The following is a 15,657-nucleotide window of genomic DNA, read 5'->3' as shown; positions in this document are numbered from 1 at the left end:
GCGGGCGCGCGGCCGGGCGTTCGGTTGCTGAGCAGCGCGCGCAGGGCGGGCGGGGCGCGGCGGGGGCCGGGCCACGCGGGCGGGGCGGGCGCGCTGCGGGCCGTGCGCGCGGCGATGTGAGAGCGGCGGCGCCGGGCCCTGTCCGCGCCCCCGGCCGTGCTCTCTCCGTGCCTCCTCGCCCGCGCCGTCCCTGCGGCTCCCGCCGGCCCCCGCGGGCCGGGCCCCGCGTTATGTCGTGATCCCGGGCGGGCGGCGCTGCTGCTGCTGCTCATGGGGCTGCTCAGGATTATGCTGCCGCCCAAGTTGCAGCTGCTGGCGGTGCTGGTCTTCGGGGTGGCCGTGCTGTTCCTGGAGAACCAGATCCAGAAGCTGGAGGAGTCCCGCGGCAAGCTGGGTGAGCGGCGGCGGGCGCGGCCGGGGCGAGGCGCGGGGGGCGGCAGCGCCGAGGGCCGGGGGAGCCCCGCCGGGCGCTGCTCCTGCTGGCTCCGTGCGCTGCCGTGTCCCCGGCGCCACGGGACCTGATCGGTGCGGGCCGGCCACTCTGCAAAAGCGGCTCTCCGCGGCAGCCTTGGCCTCTGAGTTCATTTGTTTGTTCTGCGAGATCAGGAGACCTGTGAGAGGTCAGTGCTGGGAAGACAAACGTGTCTGTAGTGTCTGAACTGGTTTTGTCAGAAGAGCCGCGGTGCTCACAGCCGTGGGCAGCACCGGCCGGCCTGCCTGTGCCTCCTCAGGCACCTGGCGAGGGAGGAGAGCAGCAGCCGTGGTGCCCAAGCTGAGGCTGGTTCTGCTGCTGCTGCAGCGAATAACCATCTTCTTGACATCTGATTTCTGATTCAGACGTTTTACTAACGCTTGGCACTGTAATGGAAAGCACGGTGTATAGATAAGAAAGCTAAAGACATTGCTCTTAATGACAAATGGGTAATTTGTTTGACTCTCATTTAATTTAAACCTCATTTAAAGGTTGTTATTTTCTGCATTTACTGAGTGTAGTTAGTGATTTCCTAGACTGTCACTGAGCTGTACTTAACTGAACAGTGATGAACTAGAATTCTCTTGTGTAAAATTTCTTCTATTTTTCTGCCTTAAGAGGGTATTTTTAGAGTAATATCTGCCTGGCAGGTAACATCTTACTACTTTGTTGTAGATAAGGCTGCAGAACTTGTAAAGATTTTACATTGCTTAATTAAGGGTCTCAAGGATGTGAAAAAACACCGTTCCGAACCGAGTTTGTGGTGCCTAGGAGCTGTGAAAACAGGGCAGTGAGACTTCTGGTGTATACAAGACTAGAAACTGGTTTGCAAACACTGTGGATTTGCTTTCTCATATTATTTGACTGTACTAAGATATTTAGATTATTAACAATAGTTAATAGTGTAAGTTTCAGTTTGTAGGAAGAAAAGTGCACATCATGTTCCTTCTGGTGTTAACAGTAGAAGTGGATTTGAGTGATACGGGAAATTTAACAATGAGTTTTTAACAGAGTCCGCATAACTTGATGTTGAGCTGTATGAATGCCATTGGGATTTTACTTCACAGTATTTCTTTTCCACTTCACTCTCTCTGAACTGCATGTTAGAGATTAGGACCCTGGAAATTGCAGTGGTTTGACTGCTTGAGTTGAGGGAGGCCCTTACTCTGCCTACTTTTCAACTGAAAGTTCTTACCGTTTATAATCGAGGCTTTTTTTTTGCAGGGTTTCAATAACTGTAAACAAACATTTGAAGAAGAAAATGAATTAAATTGGAAGATAAAGCAAGTGTTGCCATAGTGCTGAAGGTTCAGTGGTATTTTGTATGCATCTGCTTTAAAGTGGTTCATAGCGGTGGCTTCAATGCTTCTGTTGCTGACAGTGTGTGTTACCTAAGGGAGATCTATCTACCTTCTGGCATGAAGAGAATAACATAATGTGTGTGAGAATAAAGAATTTTGCTGGTAAAACTTCTTCCTCCTTAATATATATGCAAGGGACATGTTTAACTTGCATATTTAGAGGATTTAAATACTCATACTGCTTTGGGACAGGAATCTAATTACTATCTTCTGCTGATTTTATGTCTTAAGGAAAAGGGAAAAGTGTTGTAAAGTTTCTTAAAAGTAAGATGGAAAGATTTGCTTTGTGTGCAACTTACTGGTGACTCTCCAAAATCTGTGGAAGGAAGGGGAAAAGGACTTTCTACAACAGCTTTGAACTTTGGATTCCGTTTTTTAGTGTGAGAGTATGCTTTGTTAAAAAGCTTCTAGCTGTCTGAATGTCTCCCTTTTCACATGTTTGGTATGTATTTTATGACTAGCAAATATGATGGTGAAAAAACAGGTGTAATGAAACCTTAGTGATTGGTTATATTTCTACTGAGCTGCATTATGGAAAATGGTTTTCTCCAAATCAAAGTAATTAATTTGCCTAACGCACTTGAATGCCAGTTTTTCTCCCTGCCCCCTAAAAAAATGGTGTGGGTGTGTGTGAAGTGATACTATGATTTGAGGGTAAGGACAGAGTAGCTCTTTTGGTCTTTTAGTTGTGTTTCAGTGGGTGCTTTTATGTCGGAAGTCTTGTTGCACAGCATTTGGAGACTGGGTTTTGAGCTATGCCATGTGTTTGCATTGATATATCATATGATAAACTGTCATCTTGGAAAGTTCTTGTAAGAGTTAGGCTTTGACTAGGAAAACCAAATTACTTCAGATTTGATAGCAAAATAATTGTGCAGTCTTATCAGCAGTTCTAAAAATGTTCAGCTGTTCTTTCGGATAGGAAGGGCTTTATCCAATTCCTTCACATATGAGCAACTCCAGGTTCTGTAGTGAACAGTTGGGGGCCTTAATTTCAGTTTAATGACTTAAGATATCTCACCTGTAAGGATAAACTGGGACATGTTTCTGTATGAAAAAAGAATGGGAATCTCTTTTTTTTCTGTAAGACTTTATATGGGTAAACTTGGTCACTGTGGCAAACTTTTCTAAGTTGAAAAGTATAAGACGTGTAAGCAAATGACTAGCACAAATGCTGCTGCTGTTTTTTGCAACAAAATCCTTTAAAAGGGTATTGGTAAACCCGTCGGCTTCTTCATATGAAAAATAACTTCCTAATTAAAAAAAAGTAAATCAGAATATTAATTTTAACTTCTTTGCAGCTCTTTACAAATAGTTTGTAGTGGTGAGATCACAAGCAGAGTGCGAACAATTTGAAATAACTTTTTTTGGTGAGATTTGTATCTACAGCTATTAGTCTTCCATATTATTTTCAGGTTTACATGGAAAATTAGCATTCTCTCCAGACTAAGCTGTCCGTAATTGCCAACAAGGACTTTAATATTTTTATTTTAGCCTGGTGGGGGTAAGTGTCTGTTAGCTCTGGGAATGCACAGCTCTAATAGAGAATATTGCACATGAAAGGCAGATGTTGAGGTTTTACTGTTGCTCCTGGAACAGAAGAACAGAAGTAATGTCTGACTGTCCCTTTTGGGTTTTGGAAGCCCAGAGTGCAGCTCTGCCTTTGGTATAAACTGACCTAGCGTTTAACTTGTTTAATGTGTACCATTCTATCTCCTGCATTGCCATTAGTATTTGTGGTGAGTTGGATCACAAAATTGATCTAGCTGGATGTAGTCCATCCCTATCTCCCTCCCCAAGATTTTGAAATTTACTGGTGGGGAGAAGGAAGGGAGAAGTTCATACGCGTTCTAGTTCTTCTGTTAAAATAATTGTGTTTTACAACACCAAACTCTAGAAGCACTTCAGGTTTGGCCAGGAAAGTGGGAGAGGGTCAAAGTCCGTAGGATTGATCAGAGAAAGTGAAGATTGTCGAGAGAGAAGGATTGCTCTTTGGTGGGGTGGAAAAGGAGGTCTACTGCTACTTTCTAGCACTTCAGTGATGTTTACATAATCCATTTGGAAAAAGTCTATGTCTGAGAAACGTAATATAACAGGGAAAGAGAGGATTGAACCTGCTTCAGATTATGTTGAAAAACTTCTTAGCTGTAATGTGGGAGTGTTTCTTCTGTTAAGTGATAAACAGCATAATGGTTCATATCTATTAATTCAGCACCTTGAATTCAGCGTATAGACGTCTGTAATTTAAAATAAGTCCTTAACATTTTACTTTTTCATATTTTTTTGGTTTTAAAATACTTTAATAATTCAAAACACTAAGGATCTTTTCCTAAGCCCAGGAAAGAAAATTTACTTGATGATTTATTGCCAGATTTTAAAAAAAAATTAAGGTAGTGTCTTAGCATCTGTGGTCCTTGTTGGGGTAGTATCTTTCTAAGCACTGTGTGTACCTAATAAACCACTGTTCCCTTGAAGTTAAAGGATTTATCTTCCCAATGATTAAGTCTTATGCTTTATGGAAATAAAAGATTTTCTGCTTTTTTGGGAAGATAAAATAATAGGCATTTCGTGTTTCCTTTATTTAGAAATAAAAAATCTCCTGTCAGTAGGCCTGCCTGTTGCATGTTGTTGGAAAATCCCTCAGAAAAATTATTAAGTTGACTCTTCTAATATAGCAAGCATGGTTCCTTAGCATATTGTTACTTATAATTGAGCATTTATAAAGAGGAACATTGAACATTTATAAAGAGGAGTTTGTGATTGTTGGCAGGTCTGGCCACACACAGCTATGCAAATAATTCCCTAGATTTTATTTAAATATTGCCCTGTTACCCAGTAGTTATTATTTGCTGCTGAGTAGCCCAAGGCATTCCTTCAGAAACTGTTTTGTTGTATACTGGGTTTCCTGAAATAAGAATTGTAATGCTGCTTCCTTAGTATATCTCCGTCCAGTGAAACTTTCTTCCACTTAGTCTTGCTGGTTTTATCATACTTTTTCACCTGGTTCCCTCTTACCATTCACTTTCACCATGCCTCTGGTTGTCCCAGACAGTTTCAGAATAAATTTTAAAGTGCTCCCATACTATGATTGTACTTCCCATTGAAAACTGTGATATTGAGCAATAGTATGACTTTTGTTTTATTTTTTATTTATGTTCCTTATAACTTTTTGGGGAATAAATGTTGCAGCTGTTGGTGTTCTGCTTTCTGTGAAATTTGTAGTGTCTGAACTTTGACTAGCACAGAACTGTGCACATTCTCAAGCGCATACCAAGGCAGCTCAGACTTGCTAATGGGGTCTGTGACTTGATCTCACCCCTTTTTGCCGGTAACCTCAATGGCTGGTTCTAACAGTGGAAATAAAAGGCGTAACTTTTTAAAATACCTTTCCCCTTCTGAAAGGCTACACGTGAGAAACTTTAGTATTGTTGGACCTAGTTTGCAGGCATCGTGCTTTTAGTGAAATAACTTGGAGAATTGATGATGTGCTGAGAGCTGTGCCTTCACTTCTAATAACAGATGCTGTGCTGAAGAGTTATCTGGCAGGGGGATATTTTTGTTAGAGATATTTTGAGGGCAGTTCTGAGAGATGAAGTGGACTTGAGAAATCAGATAAAGCACCTCCAGTCCCTCCCAGTCCCTCCAGCCATGGCAGTGGATGAAGTAATGATCAGGTAAGGCACTCCATCTTTCTGGATTCTCCATTGAAGAAGGCCAGATTTGGGCTAGTACATACCTGTCTATGTTACTTAGTAAGGCACAAATTTAAGTTGAAGAGCACATAGAACTGCAGTACCATCCTCCATGGAAATCCTGGAAAAGAGACATGTTTGTGATCATGTCTTTAGGATAGAAGAAACCTGTTGGACAGTCAAAGAAATGTGAGTACCATGTTCTTCATCATGAATTAATGCAATATTAAACATTGGTAATGATAGCTATGAGGTAGCTTAGCTGTGAGTTCAAGGCTGACAACCTCAGGAGAAAGTGTTCAAAGGAGTTCTGCTTCCTGTTCTTCCATATCATTGTTTTTCTACTGAGGAAGATAGATTGGTTTATTTCAATAATTAAATACCTGGCAGGTTTTTGTATTGTGCGTAGCACTGTAAAAGGAAAAGTAACACTGCTGGAAATCAGAAAAAACTACATTTGATGCCTTTATTTACTCTGTGCTAAAGCAACTAAAACAGCAGCATTATGGCATAATGGCATGCCAGTACTCGTGTTTCTTGTCTGTTTTGTACTGCTGAGCATAGCAGAAGTAAGTAAAATTCTCACGTCTGCAATATACCTCTGGATTCCATGTTCCTATGTCATTTTTTTCCCTTAGCTCTCAGTGAAGGCTGGTATATATATACACTACCTGTCCAAAAGAGACCTTGTTAAACTACATGAACCTTGGATTTAATATAACAGATGAAACCATTGCTTTCTAGTTTATCATGGTTGCCAGGGGAAGTTGTGGATGCCCCATCCCTTGGAGTGTTTAAGGACAGGTTGGACAGGTCTCTGAGCAACCTGGTCTAGTGAAAGGTGTCCCTGCCCATGGTAGGGGTGTTGGCACTACATTACATCTTTGAAGTCCCTTCCAACCCAAGCCATTCTATGATTCTATATACATGTAAAGTGAAATAAATGGTAGAAATTTTTTTTCTTCCTTATTTCAGAAAATGGATGTATTTGCAGCTGGTTTGTTGTTTTTTTTTTTTTTTTTTTTTTTTTTTCATAGCTTTGTATTGCCCCTAGCCATTAAAGTTAGGAACATTTGAGCAGTTCATGAAAAAGTAATTTTCATATCTATTGACTGGCAACCATGGGTCACTCACTGCTAGACTTATTCTGGCTGGACTGGTCTTGTCTTCTAATAATGAGTGCCTTCCCTCAAATTCTTGCTTCTCCTTAGGAAATAGATGGTGTTTGCATATGGAATCCTCCATGTATTATCACTTCAGTGGATCAAAAGACAGTCTTTTTGTGTAACTGTGTGCAATCTGTAGTTTTTGTCACTTAGCTAAAGTGTATTTAAACCTTGTCAAAGCAGTATTAAAATAGTGGTAAGAGCTATGCTTGAAATCTGTTTATGTATCTGAAATACTAGCCTGGCAAGCATAACGAAAGTTCCATGCTGTAGTAAAACAGCTGAACCAGTCAGTACGTGTATTTGCATTATTTTTTCAATTGGAAATAAAAAAGACTGAGTGAAAGGACTCCAGTGTTAAGAGAGGCATCTGAAATTTGGCCATCTGGCTGCAGCCTTTCATAAATATGTACAGACTCTTAGCTGCAGTCTGGGGGACGGGCAGTATCTTTTTCAAACCCACCGCTTCATGTGGTGTTCAAGCCCATCCACTGTGTTGGAATCACCCACTCCCCTGAAAACCTGTGGCTCTGTGAAGTTGTTGTGTTCAAAGCCAGCATCTTGAGAACGGCGGCATTCAGAGAAATCTCGGCTCACTTAGGAGAGAAAAGCAAACCTCTTTTCTTGCTGGAATTGACCCAGCTGGTTCTTTATTCACCCCCCAGCTCCTTGCCACTTTTAAGTCTTGGAGAACTCAAGTCCTTCCATTTGGCATTCCTATCAGTAATTGCCTGTATCAAAATAACTGCTAGTGCTGATTATAGTTAGCATGCCCAGGAATTTCCCTAAAGATATCAAGTCTCAATACTCATAGAAACGTTCCTGTTGCACAGATTTGTATGGTTCTGTATCAGGAATATGCTGACAATCAGGACATCAGTGTTACTGCAGAATGTGCCCATGAATGTCAGGGACTGACGTTGTATTGAGTGTCTCTACGTTACCAAGGAATTATTTCATTGCTGTAGTTCAACTTTTTAAGGCTATAAATTAAGAGTATAGTTTTACCATACAGTTGTCGTTTGCAAGTGTCTGCAGAAAACTCAACTGCATCCATGTGTCTTTTTATTGTCTCTAGTATTCAGCATATTATTGTTGTCGTCCTTTGCAATATCCTTGAGTCATCATGGTTTCAATAACATTACTTCTATAATAATTATTATTCAACCTTTCTGCTAGTGATAAAATGCATCATGAGTAGCTAGAAGTCTAGGGCAGTGAAAGAATTAATAAGATAATGCAATTACAAAAAGTATTTTGAAAGAACCTTTCTATCACTTTGGCCCAGTCTTTGCCTTCGTTCTTCATGTCCATTTTCTATATCTGGTTACAGATTAAAATGACAGCTGACATCCTTTTTTTTTCACCAACTTGCTCTTTAATTCTGAATACTAATTTGTGTTGAAACATATGTAAAACTTAAGTGCTGTTTTGATAAAACAGCTTTTGATGATTTTGAAGTGTTTATGCAAACCTTGTGCATAATTGCTGTAAAACTGTAAAGAGTGTGGGGATGGGTTCTTAGGTTCCTTAAATTAAAATGCATATATTCTCCATTTACTTCAGTAGTGGCTTTTTTCTCAGACAATCTTATTTTCTTCTTCTTTGTTTCTAATATATATAAAAATACATAGGTGAGAGTATCGAGTATATGAATTTGTGATGTATATAATCCTATTACATATAAATATGATCTGTGTATATATTTGTCATCATTGTTTGCATTTTCTGATGTTGTAATATAGGACTGATCTTTCTTGGATGACAGATTGAAAGGCAGTAGCATTTCATTTCACTTCGAAAAAGGTGCAAAAAGGCTCTTGAGAAAATGAATGAACTTGGAGGTATGAGAGCAATTGGACAGAGATTATGCTTATGCGTCTCACTTTCTGCAAAGTGAAGAGGGGAATCCAGTTTAGTTATTTTTTTTCCCCTTGAATCTTTCCCCTGCATATCTTTGCACTTTCAATATTTCTGTTATCTTTTTTTCTGGATATATTGTTGTTGAACATACTCAGGATGATTGCATAAATAGAATATCTGTATTGTCATTGAAATATTTGCATTTCTTTACATTAATTCTGTGGAGGGCTTTGGAGGAATATAAGTCTCTTTTTTCAAAACATGGAATTTGCAATGCGTTTCAATATACAAAACCTTAATCAACAATTGATTATATTATATTGGAGTTTATATTGATCATTCATTCTAAGCAAAGGATTTCACTAATTCTAAGAAGGATTTAGAAATTCAGAGTAAAAGTCAAAAAGATAGGATGGGAAAATGATAGAATCTTATTCTGACACATTAAATAGACAAAAAATTGTCTCCATAGTAAAACAAAACACTGAGATTTTGGCTCCCTTAGCATTTGAATGACAGATGTAAATTGAGAAGATACATTTTTGGACAGTGTAATTTAAAAATTTTTATTCTTTCAAGAAAAGGGGATTAATTTTTACAAAAGCTGAGTCCAGCCATGTCCTTCCACTGCAGTAAAAGTGCAGTAAAACTCACAGGGTTTGATTCCCATGCTGAAGGACGAAAACGCTGTATGTTGTATCCTGACCAAAACACTCTTGAGCACAAGCATATGATCACTTTCTGAAGATGTGGTTTTGTACCTGGCACACAAAATAGCTTGTATGAGGATCAGTATTTTTTGAAACAAAACCATAATATCAGGTTTTTTTGTATGCTGGTGTTGAATGAAATGTTTCATTGGTAGAATCCTATTTCAGCTGCTCTCCCAGAGAGAACTTCAGAGCCCAGGTTTTTCAGCATCTCATTTGTCAGTAAACCTTCAGCAATATGCACTCTTAAAGTGTGAAAAGATATTTTCCTGGCAAAATACCTACAATATAATACTATTCTTGATACATTATACTATGAACTGAGATGCACTAAAATGCTTTCCCTTAATCAAATTAATGCCTTTGGGAATATTGAATGTCTTATAGTTTCCCCTTTTTTTTTTTTTTTTTTTTTTTTTTTTTTTTTTTTTAATTTAAACAAAACAAAAGACTCTTACAAAGCCCTCCTCCTTATCTGAGAAAAATTTAGTCTGTTTTAATAGATTTTTAGGCAGATTAACTATTTTGTATTAAGTTTGTTAATTCTGCCAACAAGGCAAGCTTTTGAAGATAAGTACTTAATAATAGTTTGCTGTTTTACAATGAAGTGATTAGATCTTGCTGTCCAATTTGATGACTTCAAACTGTGTATAGTGGGATTGGACCAAGTATGTTTTTGAACTCCATTTCACTTAGAAAGATAGCATTTCAAGATTAGATGTATATTTGCTGTTCAAAGACTTCTTGCCATAAAAATGACCTTTTCATGTATAAGCATTTAGTAGGAATTTGAATGTTTTGTAATTTTACTGCCTTTCTATTTTTGTCAAAACAAATATTTTTTTTAATACTTCTGGGTGTCTCTCCCTTTGCTGTCTACATTGTTAATCCAGTGTGCTAATTGCATTGCTGCTGTTGGTTTGAGTGAGGGCAAAACTTGCTCTAGTGTTTTCTCAGAGCCTCTTTAGGTTTAAAATTAACTTCAACAGGAGTGTATTTAATATTTTTGTTTGATAAAGCTATAAAAAATGCCCTGTAAAATTTCTGGCACACTGCTTGATTTATACCTGTAAACAAGAACTTACTGTCTGTGTTGAATGTGCATGCAGTAGTGTAGGTGTTTTCTGCTATGAGAAGTACCAGAATGCCGTACTTTCTAGTGGGCTAGTAATATTTATTCTAGTCCTTGAACTGCCCCACAGACATGCATTCTGAGCCAAAAGCACAGGCTGAATGACCAGAAATACCTGTCTAAGCTTACATTTAAACATAGCAGTGTTTATGACCTATCATGTCTGGTACAGTCTTGAATTTTATCTTTGAAACTATTCAATGGCCAAAGCAGTTAGGGTTATGTAAAACCTTCTACACAGAATTCAGTTGGAGCTGCTTTTATTAAAAAATTTTGCATTTTGATGGAAGATTTTGGAATGGTTGATGAAGTAAAATTGCTACCAGTCATAGAGGGGCACAAGAGGGCTGGAGATCACAAATGAGCTATTGAAGTTAGCAGAGGATGCATAAAGAGGGTTCTCCCAGCAGTGTGCCTGGCATGCTGGTGGGAGAGTATCACCCCACTGGTAGCCAGGGTAGCAGCCAGAGCTGTAGCCAGCTCCTCCACCAGCAGGAATCAGAGCCTGGAGCATGAAGTTAAAGCACTCTTGATTTCAGTTGAGTTTAATGCTTTGGGCCTTGAGCTGCAGAGATGGCATATGTTTGCTTCTGGACAGGGAGGGACAGCCATCCCTTCATCCAACCCAGAAAAAAATGGTACGGGGTACTAGTCAGGCTTCTTGGTTATTCCTGAGGCACGTTAAGTGAATTTGGCCTAAGGGCAAATTAATCTTGTAATCACGTGGTCAGACATAGAGAAGAATATTAAAAATTAACTTCTCTAGAGGGTAAAAGAAGAAAAAAGGATGTGTATGTGAGGATGAGTGCAACTTTTGCATTTGTGAGCTATCTATCCACAGTCTTTCTGATCCCAACAAAAAGCCAGTGAGTATTGGGGAATGTGCTTATTTTCACAGCTGGCTTCACTCTAGTTTAACACTGTGAAAATGTACTTAGTCCTGATTCCTATTGCTTTGTCATTTACCCTCTACAATGCCATTAAACCCTTCTCTCCTTTCTGATATGAAAAACCAGCATAAAACTGAGGTGTTGGTTTAGCACAAAGAAATGATAAATCAAACAGCAAAACATTTAAATATATCCTCTTCTGGTTTTCCTGTCTGTGCTTTCCAAACCATACTCTGAAAAATATGGTCTCGCTGACATGCTTGTGGGGGCATTTTTCGAAACATTTGTGGTTGCTGGAGCAACCCAAAGCATTGTTTCTACTGATTTTTATGTGCCTACTTAAGTGTGATTGCATAGTGCAGATGGCAAGGCAGTCTGATTATGAGAATTAAGAAAGAGAAATAGATGATAAATTATTCACATATCAAGTCTAAAGAAAAGAAACGTGTGAAGGAGGAATGAAGATATTGAAAGGTATTTGGGATTTTTTTTCCTTGTTTTAATCCATAATGAAAATCCCTTGGAAACTGAATGACTAAGGAGCATTAGTGGTGATTATGTGGAGGTTTTAAATATGTGCACACTTTGAGGGGTGGAAGCTTGTGTCAAGGTTGCAGTTGAAAGCACATATTGTTTTGCAGTAAGTAATGGTATGTAATAAATTTCTTTAACTGGTGCTATAAAATATTCATACAAGATGTTTTGATGGAAATGATGAGAAAAGTTTTTAAATGTTAAGTGAGATTGAAATTTTAGTTTTCAAGAATGAATCTAGGAAAATGGTAAACTTTTTTTAGACTTGCTTCTTCTCATTGTTTATCTTAAAACAATGTGCAAATAAAAATAACACATAATGTGCTTTTTAAGTATGAGAAAGCCTGTTAAATGTCTGACAACATGACACTTAAGCAACAAAATCTGTCAAGTATTGATAGAGCAGCAGGAATATGAAATAAAGTGATTGTTCCTACATCTCTTTTACTCAATATATATTAAGTATTTGCAAGTAAGTGTAAACATGAGATGCCACTCCAGAGATAACTACTATGTGAGAGAAACCTATATAAACATCCTCTCAGATAAGCAGATAAATTTGGCTGAGTTTTCTGGCCTTGATGGAATCACTTATCTACAAACTCTGCAAATTCTGTTAAAATCCTTCAACCTTTGCTGTAGTTTATTTAGGTTCTGTAGTTTATTTAGGTTCCATTTAGGAATTATTTTGATTCCACTACTAAATAATGACCAAAATTGGCTTTTCTGTAGAATGCCTATTCCTTACAAATACAGGTCAGGCAGAACTATCAGGTAGTTTAAAGCTTTACCGATGGATAAGGGTTAACTAAGTACAGACATAAAACCATGAAAAGAGATTGTTCTTTCTTCATTTGCTCAAAGCCTTGATACAATGCATTTGAGAAGCTAAAATGCCTGTGATGTTTAAGGATCAAAATGCATTGATTTCAAACTTGGCTAATCTTGTTCTATTGTGTAATTTCAGTTGCATCCTTCATAATTTTCCTGTGCTGTATATATATTTGATTTTAAGCAACTGCATGCTGCCCAAAATGGAATATGGGAATGTGGTGTATGCTAATGAGTGGTCTGTGTGTCCTTGTCCCAGGGAGATCCTCATGTAGGTTTTGAGTGTTGGATTTGGTTTCAGAGCAAAGGATCCTGGTTTTGGGCAACTTGCAGGTAGAAAGAACTTAATGACTTGAGGATAATTATTTTCTTAAGTTTATCACTGCTTCCTGTTTGATCTAAGTGCACGGTCAAAGTCAGCTAAAAGTATTGCGACGTTCCTTGAAAAGTATGGCACTTAAATTATTACCAAATGCAAAGTTTTTAGGAGGTCTGTCATCCAAGAATTGTTAGCGTGTGTCAGAGAGCATATGAATTAGTTGCCAAAAGCATCCTTGGTAAGTGTAGCTGGTTTTGTCTAACAATTTCTTTAGAAAACAAGTAAGTTTGCTCTTTTCCAAACCATGACTAAGCTTATTGCAATTGTTACACATCTTAGTGCTATTGTTTTATTGTACGCTGCTACCTTGATAGCAGTAGTGATCTTATAAATGTAAAAGTTGGTTAGGCTTTGATTTTTTTTAATTTTTTTTTAAATAAAAAATTGCCTGATATAAAACAGTCATCCTAAATTGCACTGTAGTACTTACTAGGCGTTCTGCAAATGTAACCTCCAGTACTCATCACAGAGTGCTTGTTACATGAAGTAGGTGTGTTTCCAAAGTAGAGCCAGACTCACATTTCATATAGGTAGTAGCTAAAGCACTAACTAGATTCTTAATATTCTGAGTTTGAGTTTGAGGTAGGCTTGTTTGCTTGTTTGATCTGCCGGCTTATTTCAGGTGAATTTAGAATACTTTGGTTTTTTTGTTCTTTTTTTTAATAAATAGATTGTTATGACCAGAAAATGTCAAAGTAACTTGTACTTGAGAATTTTTTGTGGTAAATGCACATATTGCCGATTATGGTGGCAGTCTTGTGACTAGTGGGTTTTATTTTATAATGGTTGGAATAAAACTTTGCAGTGACACTGTCTTTCATGATTGGTTGATAAAGAGCTAAACTGTGCTGATGTAGAAATGACTGTTGGGTTTGGTGTTTGTTTTGGGTTTTTTTTTTTGAGGGGGGGGTGCATTATTTCTGGGTTTTTTAACATGAACATCCAAGAAAAACATTTGCTAGTGCCAACGGCTGAAGTAATGTTTTCTAGTGAAAATTTAAGGTATCTTGCCGTGAATGGTCTAACAACCACTGGATCTACAAAGTGCACATGACTTTCCTTGTTTGTGCGTTTTGTGGAAATTTTCCTTTTTATGCTTTGTGAGCCTTGGCTACGATGCTAGAATGAAGAACATTTTTATTGAGCTTTTTGCCGTTTTACAAGTTAATTTGTGAACCACTGACTGAACAGAACAACTTTTACAGACTATAAAGGGCAGCCTTGTAACATGGAGTAACAATCAAATAAAACAGAGTCTGTTGGGCAAAGTAATTTTCCCACGTTTTAAATAATTGTGTGTGAAGCAGAAGGAAGGTTGGGGCTTTAGGGCCTTGTGATGATTCATAGCAATACAAGAGACATGGTGGCAAGAGGTTGCTACTAATGGTGTGGGTCACTATAGGCCATCAAGCACGGAAACCTTCAGTAGCTCTTCTGCCTCTACTCCCTCTCTCTGTGCAGTCACAGGGGTGTAGCTGATCAGCTTATGTGTGTGTGTGTAAGTGACAAAGTCTTTATATTTTTAAAATACCCCAAAGAACCATCCTAATACAGAAACAATACAGTGTGTGTGTTTGATCCATGTCCTTCCAAGTGTGTTGCAGGTATGTGACATTACAAACTTCGTATGTGTACAAAAAGCCACTGTTTGTATTTATATTGTATTTCTTCACAAAATTTGATAAATGTTGCTATGCAGAGAAAACTATATTGGTATCCTTGTGTCACCTGACAGAAAACTGCTTAGTTTCCCTTACTCTGTTAAAGCTACATGAATTAGGTTTGAATGAGCCAGGATGCTTACTCAGACCACTGTCGCCTCTCTGGGACATGAATTGCCTTCTCTAAGCCTGTTTCTGCTCAGCTATTTGATCCACAGCTCACTTATGTTTCTGAAGTGCTGCATTTATGATGTAGATTTGAGCATGAGTCTGTTCATGATGTGTGTTGTCCTGAAGTGGCTACAGATAGAGATTTACAGGTCTTCTTTCTGTGTCATTTGTTCCATTGTACTTCACATGAAATACAAAGAATTTTCTTCCCTTGAAGTCCTGTAGCCATCCTTGTGCTGAGAGAATCTTTATAGTTGGGCTTAAATGATTCAATGACATATTTTTTAGTTATTAGTCCATATGGATTGTTAATTATTTGATAAATTATGTTCAGTATACATTGAAATAAAACCTTTATAGAGTTAGGAACTTTTTATATTAATTGGAAGTGAGCTTATTAAACTAACATTTCAGAGGAGAGCGTATGTTGAGAAGACTGATGACTGTTTTGGGGTCAGTGAATAATTTCTGCACAGTATCTCATAATAAAATCATGCTATTGAAGACTTTCCAATGTTTTATGTGTATATGGACAAATATGTTATGCTTATTCTACTTCTTAAATAAGCAGTAGTCTGTCAGCCTTAGGAGCTCACTGGCTATTTCAAGAATTTAACCTGCTTTTGACACTTTCATGGCTTTTTCCTGTAAGCAGCTTGAATGCCACTTACTCAGCAGTAAGTAAAATAAAATCAGCTTAGGAGAGCGGCATACAGTAAATGATGCTGGTAACAGAAAAAGCATGTAAAATTGCTTGTAAGATGATAACATTTCATAACATTCTTGAAAACAACC

The 15,657-nt window shown here is 38.2% G+C and overlaps 1 protein-coding gene across 1 annotated transcript in view; it reads left to right on the top strand.

Annotated features, from left to right (window-relative positions):
- Nucleotides 1-62: 62 nt before the first annotated feature.
- Nucleotides 63-15,657, top strand: part of HS2ST1 (heparan sulfate 2-O-sulfotransferase 1) — an 81,736-nt gene continuing 66,141 nt past the window's right edge. Inside the window, exon 1 of the mRNA XM_082286708.1 lies at nucleotides 63-394. Within this exon, the coding sequence (XP_082142834.1) occupies nucleotides 271-394 (124 nt within the window). The 5' untranslated portion in view covers nucleotides 63-270. The remainder of the gene's footprint in view (nucleotides 395-15,657) is intronic.

This window comes from Coloeus monedula (assembly GCF_965178545.1).
Source record: "Coloeus monedula genome assembly, chromosome: 9".
NCBI classification, from domain to species: Eukaryota; Metazoa; Chordata; class Aves; order Passeriformes; family Corvidae; genus Coloeus; species Coloeus monedula.
This window is presented reverse-complemented; position numbering and strand designations above follow the sequence as displayed.